This window comes from Esox lucius, chromosome 13 (genome assembly GCF_011004845.1).
Source record: "Esox lucius isolate fEsoLuc1 chromosome 13, fEsoLuc1.pri, whole genome shotgun sequence".
NCBI classification, from domain to species: Eukaryota; Metazoa; Chordata; class Actinopteri; order Esociformes; family Esocidae; genus Esox; species Esox lucius.
In genome coordinates, this window is record NC_047581.1 from 36,044,290 (window position 1) to 36,057,013 (window position 12,724).

At 47.9% G+C, this 12,724-nt stretch overlaps 1 protein-coding gene across 4 annotated transcripts in view; it reads right to left on the reverse strand.

Annotated features, from left to right (window-relative positions):
- Positions 1 to 12,724, reverse strand: part of mef2cb (myocyte enhancer factor 2cb) — a 79,265-nt gene that overhangs the window by 26,952 nt on the left and 39,589 nt on the right. For all 4 annotated transcript variants that reach the window (XM_034296219.1, XM_013136962.4, XM_034296218.1 and 1 more), the window contains 2 exons: positions 11,452 to 11,648; positions 1,839 to 2,042 (listed from right to left, as the gene is read on the reverse strand). In XM_034296219.1, the coding sequence (XP_034152110.1) occupies positions 1,839 to 2,042; positions 11,452 to 11,505 (258 nt within the window). In that variant the 5' untranslated portion in view covers positions 11,506 to 11,648. The remainder of the gene's footprint in view (positions 1 to 1,838; positions 2,043 to 11,451; positions 11,649 to 12,724) is intronic.

Here is a 12,724-nt window from a genome sequence, read left to right on the forward strand (position 1 = left end):
CTTAGGAGTTACAGAAGAAGTTTTCCCCTGCTGCTGTTCACATGCATCAACTGTGTGGTCCCTGGGTGTCCTCCTGCACTGGACCTCCTACCACCGCAACCAGAAGCCTGCTCCGTCCCCGCCTCACACCCACGTCCCCCACCTGTGACGTAACCTAGCAGCAGCACTCAGGGCCCAGCAGGAGAGATCCACCCCCCCATCTTCACCCCTCCCTTCCTCCCCCCACCTCCCACGGTAAACGTGCTTCGCGCTGCGCTGTGGCCAATCCCGTTAGCACGCCACGGCTAAGGCTAAGGCCTCTCCAGATCAATTTCTCCTGCTGCGAGTCGCCGCGAGTGAGCGGAACACATGTCAGCCGCGGGATCACAGAAGCTAGGGCCTTTAGCGCACTCCGCAGGCACGGCTGTTAACGGGTTAGCCATCTTCCCCTGGGCTAATAAAGAGCTTCAGTGCCCCTGCAGGTCTGATCACAGGAGCTTGGTGAAACATGTGACAGCTCTCTTCATGGTCTCTGGCTCTCTTCATGATCTCTAACACACTGACAGATGCTAAAGGGCTCATACACAGAGACTGGTAGGTTAGCTAAATGACTGAATGGAATTGGAATAACACAGAGAGAGTGTTCATCCTCCTCCTTTTACTGTGGTGGTAGGGGAATTCTCCAGAGCATTTCATAGGGTTAACACGAGGCTTTCCCACAAACGGCAGGCAAAAACTATAAATGGGCTATGCATTTGGACTACTGCTTAAGACTTTTGATTGCAATACAGTCCACTAGTTTGAAATGCAATATGACCAACAAAATCTAATGCATCTGACACTGTTGCATTTGCAAAGTGTATGGCGAACAAAGCATCTATGACCATAACAATCACTGCCTGAGTAATTAACAGTAAAATACTTTCTATGATAATGAACTATTACAGTCTGTCTTTACACTGTTGTTCTACCGCCTCTGGTCCCACTCCTACAAGGGGGTATCTTCTTGTCAGCACAGTTAGAGCTCTTTGTCCTGACACCCAACTTCCATTTCACGTTAGAAAAGTAGAACACCGCTTCAGAAACGCTAGCTACCGAGACGCTAGCTGAGACCCTAGCTACTGAGACTATGTTAAATAACCTGAATGCTGTCAAAACATATAACTTCACTGAGTCAAAGTGTAGTCACCGTTAATAGTTTTGATGGTCGTCTTAGTTATCCATAATCTGCTACGGATAGTCGAATCTGCTAAATTATTTGAATGTTTAAAATAAAAACTGATTTAAATGTAAGTTGCCTCATGGAGGGCTTGGGTGTCGGTGGATGCAGCTAGGTTAGCGTGTGTGTGTGTGTGTGTGTGTGTGTGTAGCCCACCGGGGCCAGGCAGGTCATCTTGGCTGTGTAACAAGGGTCGTTCGTGTTACCACTCAGCATCCCACTAGGTTTGGATCAGGCACGTCCGTGTCACGGTAACCCACGGCAACGGAAATCACAACAACGCCACGGAGGGCGACACTCTGGTGAGCCTAGAGACCTTGGTGACCAATCAGGTGCTAAGGACCTCAGAGGCCTGTCTCTTTAAGACCCTGGTGACCAATCAGGCGCAAAGGACTGTGGAGCCCTGTCTCTTTAAGAGAGCGTCTCATACTCTGTACAGATGTCAAATTGTGGTGATTTTGGGTAGTTGGATTAGGCATTTGTCTTTTAGATATCATGTGTCATTTTATGTGCGTGTGTGTGTGAGTGTGTGGGCGAGAGTGTGTGGGTGTGTGTGTGTGTGTGTGTGTGTGTGTGCGAGAGTGTGTGTGCGAGAGTGTGTGTGTATGTGTGTGTGAGTGTGTGTGTGTCCGGGTCTCACCTCCACAATGTCAGAGTTGGTCCGGCTCTCATGCGGTTCATTGTACTCAGTGTATTTCAGCAGGACCTTGTCCATGTCTGTGCTGGCGTACTGGAACAGCTTGTTGGTGCTGTTGAAGATGATGAGGGCGATCTCACAGTCACACAGCACGCTCAGCTCGTACGCCTTCTTCATCAGGCCAAACTTCCTCTTGGTGAATGTCACCTACAGAAGACAGAAGGAGGGGGAAGTCAGACGGTGAATGTCGCGGGGTGATTCTACAGGGTTTTCAGCGTGTTTTCCTTGTTGACAGCTGGGATTTGGCATATTGACTTCATGTACAGCACACCTAAACAGGCTCTCTTGGTCAACGCCAATCAGAATTTTCCCACATGCAATCGTGAAGTGTAATACTTTTAAAAACAAACAAACAAACACAATATGCCATCCTTGACATCACTGTTTCCCTTCATAATGTATGAAGAAAGGAATATCTGGCACAATCAGAGCTTTTCCACTCGTAAATCATGACTCTGAGAATACATAAAAGAATTTCAGAGCTGCTCTCCACTTCAACCAAGAGGCTTCTCTAACAGGCCGTCTACTCTGGTAAGAAGAAATAAAGAGGCTGAATAGAAATGTAAGGACCTGATAGTGATCAGTCTTGAAAAGATAGATATCAATGAAGAATGAGTTTATCTTCTTTGGGCGTTAGAGCCAGCTGCAGGTTATGCTCAATACGGAACATCTGCGACTTGATATCGACCCATCATATAATTGTAGCGTATCAACCACTATCTCTGTCTCTCAAACACAGACAAACACACTGACACACACACACACATACATACAGAGACAAACACACACACACCCACAGACACCCACACGTCTCTATTGTGGGCTTGTGAGAGTATACCTCAGCAACATTTACTGGTAACTGCTTGAGTTTCTATCTGCCTTGAGGCATTGGGTTGATACAATAAAACATTGCCACACCGTAACCACACAGTCAGTATTTAAAAATAGAGACCCGAGTGTGTCTGTGTGTGTGTCTGTGTGTGTGTCTGTGTGTGAGTGCGTAGATACACTGCACGTATGTACTATACTTAACACACTCGAACACATACCTTCACAAGGGCAAAGCGGGAGGTTTGCACAGAACAATGGTTGTTCTGTCATTCATGTTGCTGGGCCTTCAGCAACGGGGTAATAACTTGACCAACATCAGCGCACTGAAACCCAGGCTATATGTTGAAGGTTAAACACTGAAACCCAGGCTATATGTTCAAGGTGAAACCTGCTAGGTGTCTGGCATCATAAACTCTGTCCTTTCTTATTCTGCTGGGTCTCTGGGCTGCATGGAAGGGGATCTGATGGGTTTATGACCCTGTGATAACCTCATAATTACCTGGGCATTGATAGGACAATAAGACAGATTTTACAGCCCCCTTTTCCGGGCACCTGTCCAGTCCAGGTCACCAAGACCGTTCACCAGAATAAGAGATATAATGAGAGAGACATAACGAAAGAGAGATAAAGTGAGAGAGGGAGCGACTAGAACAGTGCCCAGCTGGTTGCTAATGATCGAGGCATGTTGATTAACTGAAACGTTTGTCACATTCATTCTCTCCTGACGCCTCACACAAGCCAAAACCTAAAAGCTAAAAACACCAGAGATAAACCAATCACACACATCTTCAAAACGAATCGGGATAACATTATCGGACCAGCCAGCTGTTCAGGTCCGCTGTGACATTTCCGAAGTTAAAACTGTTGCTATGGATAGAACAGATCAATGTATCAGTGAATGAATAAATGAACGTCTCAATGCAGGTGACCTTCATAGTATCCTAGAGGTCTTCCGCAGCTGAGAAACTCCCAGGACTGAAACAGGAGAAGGAAGACATCGATAGTTTTGCCTTTCCTTTCCTGAAACGCAATCGGACAGGATACATCTCAGAAATCCAATATCAAACGATATCTATCGCACTCGCCTCTACGATGAATGGAGCTGAGCCGCCCTGAACGGGCCAACCTCAGATGAACCCCAGAACCTGCCTCTGCCTTCCCTCAGAGTTGGCGGATGACATCACCACTATGCCACCAGAAACTTTGTGCAAAGACTACAGAGGTGAAACAAGAGACAGGAGAGGCATTCAACTTCATGTACCATGGCGCATGACAAAGGCTAGAGACGTATACACTACTCCATTGATTAATCGCATGCAAGCCTCCCTCGGGCTTTAAATACCACAGTGACATTTACAGTCATGCCCAAATGCGACCAAACAAACCCATGTTGAGACGCAGGGACCAGAGGCAGGTAGCAACTGGATGATTCATTGTCATAACAAGACCACTAAAATCTCTAATACCCTGAGACAGATCTGAACACACAAGACCATGCCTAACGTGCCGGGGCCACACGCTCAATAAGACGCGTGAGGTCGTGTGAGGTCATGTGAGGCTCATCCTAAACAGGTCCTATATGGTGTCGTCCTGTGCTGTGCAGGGGTGTTGTAGGTAATTTGGGTGCCAGAGGCTTCAAGATCCATTCCAGTGAAAGACACATTAGTATCAGTCGGGCCCAAGGCTGACGTCGCCCACTCACTTTAAACTGACACCGATATTATAAAAGAAGTTCCAGCAGCACACAGCCATTCTCAGCATCCAGGGACAGAAGGGGCCCATATAGTGTCCTCAAAATCTGATAGACAAAATACAGCTGAGGGGTGAAATTACACACCACCCCCAATCCACACTTTTAACACTGATGTTTAAAAGAAATTCACATACACAGAACTCAGAACAGCCAGCGTGTTCTCGGCCATGTTTTAGTGCAATTCATGTCGGGAATGCAGAGTAGGCAGGTAGGTCCAGCTAGTTCTGGGAATGGTGCTGAGCTTCACTGGTCGGTTTGGCAAAACGCAACACCATGACTCACTGACCTCACATGATGCCAACATGTGACCTAGCTGTTAGACATAAACCTTGTGCTGGTGATGTCACAGCAGGAAGTTACTGTTGCTAAGGGCTGTCTAACTATTGCTCTGGTCCCACTTCCACTTTGTAACCAGTCCTCATGCCTTGAATGGAGTGGGGGGGAGATCTTGCTCCAGAGTGTCTCCAACCCCGCTGTTAAAACACCAGCCAGGCGAGGTACGCCCTCTCTTTAAGTCCTCCCTTTCCTTACAGGGCTGCGCGTGATCAGCGCCTCAACCTGCTAATCACAGGACACGGTTGTAGCACCTCGGCAGCCTTCAGGGCCAGAGGAGCGCTAGGTAAAATAGTATACTCCCTGAAGTGTCAAACAAACTGTGAATGAGTGTGTTTTTAACTGCGCACGTCTCAAGGGCCCCATAATGCAAAACGCATGGCTGCACATAACGGTCTCAGGAGGAACCATGAGGTCATAGTGAGCGCTGGAAATTACCAGAGACCTTTGTGTTTGGGGTTTCCAGAGAGAGCGTGTCACCTGGTCGGGGGCTACATCCAGACTACACAAACACTGCACTGTTCTCTACAGGAGGAACGAGGGGAAGATACAGAAATGTATTGCAATATGCTTTTTGGCAATGTAAAAATTAACCAATTATTTCTGGGTTACATATTTAAGCGATGCACTCCAGATTGCCAAATCAGTCAGTAGATTTTACAGGCATAGGCCTACTTATCTAAAACACACCTGTCCATCTCTAACGCCAAGCGCATTTTGTTATATCTCCTCAGAGTACACACTGCGCTGTTAGACTAATACACTACTGAAACAGTTTGCATGTTGGAACTTTTATTTTTACTCTGGAGAGGATTGCAGTGAGATATTTTTAGAGCTGTTGAAAAGTGCTTTGTGTAGGTTTTCTTAAAGTAGTTAATTCTATCCTTCCCCTGCATAGTGTTATTGCATTTCCCTACACTGGAGCAATATTGGATACATTTCCATTCAGCAGCCCGTTTATAGCAAAATTCGGGTAGAAATATATGTTATGTAGTACAAACATGCCTTTCTAATAATCATAACAGGAATCACATCTGCTTTATACTTGGAATTTCAGCAACATTTTAGGTGCTACTGAACCACAATCCCGCAAAAGCTACAGCTTTTTTGGATTGAAAGTTGTTGTCTGAGTTAGTTGCACCAGTTCAATATAACCAATGTCAATGAAGGAGGCGTGCTGTGGATACCTGGAGTTTGACCAGGCCACCCTCACAATAAATAACTAACGTGTCCCTTAGCCGGGAAGAGCCAGTCTCCAGGAAGAGCATTGCATTGTGGGTTTTGTAGGAAACACGGGTCTCATCAGATTTCTTCAACAAATTTCACATGTTGGTTACTAACTCATTGTATGATTTAACTGTGTGCGTGTGTCATAGGAATGTGTTGTTTTGGGCGGATAACCCCTTCAATGTACTCCTGTCATGTCAAATACATTTTAATAATTAAACTCCAGCAAAATGTTTTAGGCAAATGATTGACATAATCTATTATTGTATGGTTTCGGCAGAATATTCTCTTCGGGAAGTATCACTAAACTATATATGTATCACAATACATTTTGCAAGAATTATGACAGTCGCAATGCACATCATATCTGCACCTAAGTATCGTGAATATATCGCATTACGACGTTCCTTGCAATTCCCAGCCTTGGTGCCCAGGCTCCTTCATCTCTGTCCACTCAAGACCAAGATAGTTACCATGACACTGGGAGGACCATGGAGTCGTTCAACCGCCATAGGCCAGAAAAGAGAGTGAAGATGGGGCGAAAACAGGAGAACAAAAAAGAAAGGCCATGGAGTGGCTGATGTTCTGCCACATAATGGGGATGGTAAAAAGGGAGGGAGGAGAGAGGGAGGGAGGGAGGGGAGAGTGGGAGGGGGCACAGGAAGCACATTTATATGCATTTCCTCTCATAACAGGAAGAGCCCAGTGGCTTCCCCTTCACAATGGCTTCGCTTCTGCTTCCCACCTCCTGCCTTCACTTCCCTGGGGGGAGGAGAGAGAGACAGAGACCCAGAGCAACCATTTAACCAAGCACACACACACACACACACACACACACACACACACGCACGCACGCGCGCATGCCCAAACACAGTGTAAAACATTGTCACACACACACATCATACACACTTCACATAAATGAATGCACGCGGCCATGCACACACACACACACACACACACACACACACAAACACACACATAAATGAAAACACACACACACGGCAGCACTTCATGCCACCGCCCCCCCCCCCCCCCCCCCCCCCTCCACACCAACACTTGTCCCATTGTCAGTAGCCAAAGCAGGAAGAGATGGGCTCCTCACGCTAAAGGAATACAGAAAGGAGCCCAAGACCTGGTACTGAACTCTCCCTCTGGGCCAAACAGGCAGCAGTGGATGAATGATGACAAACAGGAGCTTTGTTCCAGGCTGAGGTCTCTAATAGAGTATATGCTTACTGCACTCTCAACCATCATCCAGCCCCTGCATACTCCTAATGCCTGTCTTTCAGTGGACAGTGAAAAAAATGAAGCTCCTATGCAGGAGATTACATTTCAATCCGAGTTAATTAATTCAATTCTATCAATTAGTCATGTATGAACAATTATCTTACATTACAGTTTATAAACTGGTTGAGGCAGTGATTGGATTTTCCCAGGTAGTGATTTCTGAGTAAAACCTTTCAGTCAGAGGACGGCTGTGCTCAGTACGTTCCTGTTTATGCTGTAAAACCACAAGTGGAAAGTGATATATCCACTGCCCGATTCCAATAATCTGGGCGCTGCCTGCGAGGGCTGTGTCAGTGGCGAGATTGACCAAAATACGTGGCACAGAGCTTGCAGTTGAGGGATTAGGAGGGAAACATTTGGTGAAAGACAATAATCACTTCATATCTTTTTTTTTTTTTACCATACATTTCATGGTAATCGTCCAAAATGCAGGAAGAGACGACAAAGTGGGGAGGAAAAGCACAAGAGGAAATAGAATATAAGTTGACAAAAGAGCCTGTAAAGACGAGAAGATGAGAGTTATTTTTTTTTGCCGGCGCTCTCTCTGTGGGGTCTCCCAGGGTTGAGCAGGCTGACACAGAGGAGCTCGGTTCACAGACATTACCATCACTAAAAGCAGAAGGGGAGAGAGGAGGTGGGAAATGGGGAGAGAGGGGGAGTGCAGGGGTGAGGAGATACCCTGAGGGCCTCATTATTTTCCTGCTGTTAATTTCCCTCGCAAGCTTTCTCACCCCACCACCATTGATTGGAGACACGGCACAATTGTCACAAGTGGAAGAACCACGTCTCTTCGCAATGTGTCGGAGTTTGGCTCCATAAGAGGAAGAGGAAGCTCCCTCGTCGAAGGGCCCGAATCTCTCCATGTGGGGGGGGGGGGGGGGCTGGCGTTGCCACGTCTCTACTTTCTTTGACTGATGACCTCATCCATGTTTAGCCTCTGACCCAACCATAGGGGTTCTTGCCCTTGGCGACCTACAACCCCCCACTGTCACACGTGCACAGTTGCACACACATGCACGCGTACACGTACGTACGTACACACACACACACACACACACACACACACACAGCTGAACAGGACGGACAGATACGTCAATCTGCTTTACCCCCTGTTCCACCCACTTGGCCTGACCCTGCCATGGCTGGCCTGCTTGTTAATGACAAGAGGCCGGTGGTGTTTATCTCACGGTTTCTGTGTATTAAATACAAACGTGTGTGTTTCCGTGCGTCCAACCAGGGGCCTGAGTGTATAATAGGTTTGAGCAAGTATGGCCGCAAGAAATATCTTAATATACGTTTGTGTGTGTGTGCGTGTGTGTGTGCGTGTGTGTGCGCGTGTGTGTGTGCGTGTGTGAGTCTGCTCTCTGTCTGTGGCCCTTGCCTTTATGGCACAGGGGGCTCTTTCATGTGCCCGGGGGTAGGAGAGGGTCTGAGTGGCTGGGGGGCTGGGAGCCAGCCTTCACACACTACTGCCCTCTGTGAAGAGCTCTGGGCAGCCAGTCAACGCCGGGGAGGCCTGGCTATGCTAGCCCTGCTCTGGGGAAGTGTTTCAGGGCCTGGGGGTGGCACGCCAAAGTGGCCGCCCAGAGAGACCAAGGACCCATGCCCGCTGTGATGGCGCCGCGGTGGGCATCAAGGCCCGGTGGGTGGCGGCGTGGAGCAGACAGGCCCTAACAGAACGGTGCCACTCAACAGAGAGCCAGGAGAGGACCCAGAGAGGAAGGAGGAGTGTTTGTTATAAGGACTGGACAGGGCTGTCATAGCAACAATATGAAATATGACATTAGGGGTGAAATGTGGATTGACACGTTGGCCTGATGGCCCAGAAATACCAGCAGGAGAAAACTAGGCATTCAAACAGATTTTAATCTATTCCTTGGTGTGTATGGCTTGATTGTCTGAGGGCTTGGTTCAGGGCAGGCTGGAAGCTTGTTTGCATGAAAACGGCACAAGTATGTGAAAAATGTGGAGGCTAAAGGTAACACCTCTGATGTTTATTTGGCCGGAGCGTGCAGAGGTTTCCTCAAAGGGGAAGTGAAAATATGCAGAGCCCATGCCACCGTTCCAACAAGATAAAAACAAGCACCAAAGAAATATATAGATATTTTTGTGTTCCTGTGGCAAAGGTCTATGTACATCTTGTGATGGTAATGCTGATACACTTCTGACTTGTCTACGACTTGAAATACCCTTTCTGTCATTGCTATGGTCCAGGAAACAGTAAAAGAGCAACTTTTTTTTGTCTTGGGGATTTATCTAACAGATTCTTATTAAATTAAAATGAATTCTATATCAATTAAATACATTAAAACAATGCTTAACAAAGCAGGGATTACTGGAGGTGTAAAACAGAAGTTCAAAAAGTTTTAAAACACGTCTCTCTCTCTCTCTCTCTCTCTCTACCCCTCCTCTCGCTTTCCTTCTAATGTCTCGCTGTAAGTGAAGCAGCCCGGAAATCTGTGGCATCAATTCCCCTCAGGTGTCCTTCCTGTCTCCTTCTCTCCCCTCCTCATCCTTGGGAGCCGGAGTGCCTGGTGCGCCCGGTGAGCCCGGTCTGCGGTGGGACAGGGAGAGGACGCAGAGATAAAAGCAGACAGGAAGTTTGAGCGCCGGTGCAACGCGATAGTCTTCCCCTCTTAACTCTCTGACCTCTCCCGTACTCCGTCTCTATTCTCATTTCGACTTCATTACCCACGACTCCGATAAGCTGTGCTGTAGAAATGTTACATACAGCCGAGCAGGAAATAACTGAGTCCCTAACAGTTCCGCTCCACTACTGCTCTCCAACCAACTTCTCGCTTATTTCTTCGGTCCACGTCTCACTAACAAGTACTCAGGTCACCGAGCTTCAACTGCCACTTCAGGAGAATCCAATAGATCTTTTACCATTCTTTCATATGAAATCACAATGCCAGCGTGAAGTGAGTCCCATTACAGTGTATACTGTAAGAGACTTGAGGAGCCAGTGAAATCTAAACCTTGTTCAATGGCTCTAGTGTGCAAGATGCAATCACTATCGAATGTCATGACTACATATTATGGATAATGGTTCACAGATCAGTGGGGGGGGGGGGGGGTCAGAACGAGTTTGGGTGACCTGTGACAGGGAGGGGGCGGAGCTGAATTAGCAGCGTATGGATCCAATTGACCTGACAGGGAGGTGACAGAGTGGCGCTGGTCACTGGTGCCACAGGAATTGGTGGATTGTGGGCCTGGAGGGCAGAGAGAGGGGGAGAGAGAGAGAGAGTTCCATATCCGTTTCCAGGGCTGTGATTTTGAAGGCCACAAATGAAGCCAGTGCTTTGAATGGGGTCTTAACAGCACAGTGAATTCCGTTCATTTACCAAGTCCATCCACACGTTTCCCTCTTCATCTGAAATGGAAACATTACTGAAACAACTGGACAGCGATGGTGTCGGCTTGTCCAGCTGCAGGTACCCACACTAGCTGTGTGTTTTAAAAATACAGCGAGAAGAAGGCTAGAGGCCTAACAACCGGCCGTGCCACAGATGGTGCCTCCTCTCAGTTCTGTCAGGTTTACACCTGGTCCCTGCTCTGTCCGCTCTGTCCGCTCTGTCTGCTCTGTCCGCTATGTCTGCTCTGTCCGCTCTGTCCGCTCTGTCTGCTCTGTCCGCTCTGTCTGCTCTGTCTGCTCTGTCTGCTCTGTCCGCTCTGTCTGCTCTGTCGGCTCTGTCTGCTCTGTCTGCTCTGTCTGCGCTGCGATGTCACCTCCAACAAACCGTCTCCAGTCGTTTGGAACGGTTTTCTCTTGCCCTCCACCACACCGCACCACAGTAATGTTCCACGGCCGTGAGCTAGAGTGCGTGACGCTGTGACACGATGCGATGGTGTGACAGGGTGCCCTCAGAAGGGGCCCGTTTAGCAAAGACAGACCCGGTACTGACCCGATGCAAAGCCCCAGATTACCCGGAACCAGCCAACCTCCAACCCAAAACCGCCCACACGCTCCTACCCCCCGCCATCGTCATCCCATCAAGACTCCCTAAAGATTTCATGTGCCACACCCTAAAGTCCTCTTTCCCAGACCGCCAATAAAGTGTTTCCCCTCCCCTACCCACCCGTCATCCAACCCTCCCCTCATCCATCGTCCCTCCTCCTTCTTACCTGTCTGTTGCGCTCATCCATTATCCGCGTGATCTGAATCTTTTTCCTCCCCATCGTCCCCGTCTTCGTCTTCTCTCCTCCCCCTAAAGAACTTGATGCCTTCTTCCCTCGCTCTTCTTTCTTCCCTCGCTCTTCTTCTGCCTTTCTTCTCTTCTCTTGTATCGCCGCGATCAATTCAAAGATTCCAGCATACACACCTGCATTAGAGGAGGATAGAGAGTGAAAGAGGAAGAAGGACAGAGAGAGAGGATAAGCATAAAGTGAGATGACATGATATGGCAACAAAAAGAAATCAGTGGATGGGGGGGGGTGGGGGGGGGGGGTCTGGGTGTGGGAGGGAAGTCGCATCATCGCAGCCACAAGGGACGCTGAAGAAAGACAAAGAATCTGTCAACATGTTGTGAGAGCAGCGCTGTATTTTTCGCCGCCGATATCATGCAAATCAGGATGGTTACGTTACCGTGCTGCCTCTGACAGCGCTGTCAGGATCTCTCCTCGTTCACAAAGAGTTTGACAGTGTTTTGGAAGTGCCGCTAACTTAAATGTTCTAATCAGCCATGGTGTAACATTAGCTGCAGACTAAGAAACACAGTTATTCCTCCTGAAAAACACCAGTCTGCTGACAGGAATACTGCGAGGTCTGACTCGTCTACCTCAAACACGCTGACAAAACACTAGACGGGGAGACAGGCTTGGGATGGATGTAGAACATACCATTGTCTAAATTACAATAAGACTATAACTTTATCTTTTATCATCAATGTAATTAATGAGTGCTTCCATGTCTGGCTGTTGTGCATGCCTGTATGTGTGACTGTTTTTTAGGGTGTTTGTGAGTGTGTGTGTCTGTGTGCATGTGTGTGTGGGCTGAGCTGAGCTGGGCCGATAGCTAACTTCCAAAGGGTATGAGACAGTGTGAGCCTGGGTATGCCAGATGACTGGTACTTCTCTCCAGAGTGCTAAAGTAGGCCAACCCAATCTATCTCAGGGAAGAGCAAGAGAACAGTTGTTGTGTTTTCTTTTGACAGTAGAGGTGATAACGTCCCTCGTTATGCAAATGAGCATCCCATTATTTAAGCTCAGTGCAATGCAGGGGAGCTGTCAGCGCCGTCGCATTAAAAACCCTCCATCTTGCTTCTTTTCTCCCTCTTCTTTTTCAATCCTTCCTGAACAAGATTTCGAGCACCTGGCAGCACGAACGGAGACATTGATGTGGAAGACGACATCACTTCACCAAAAGACATGTCAATCTATCTCTCTCACACACACAAAC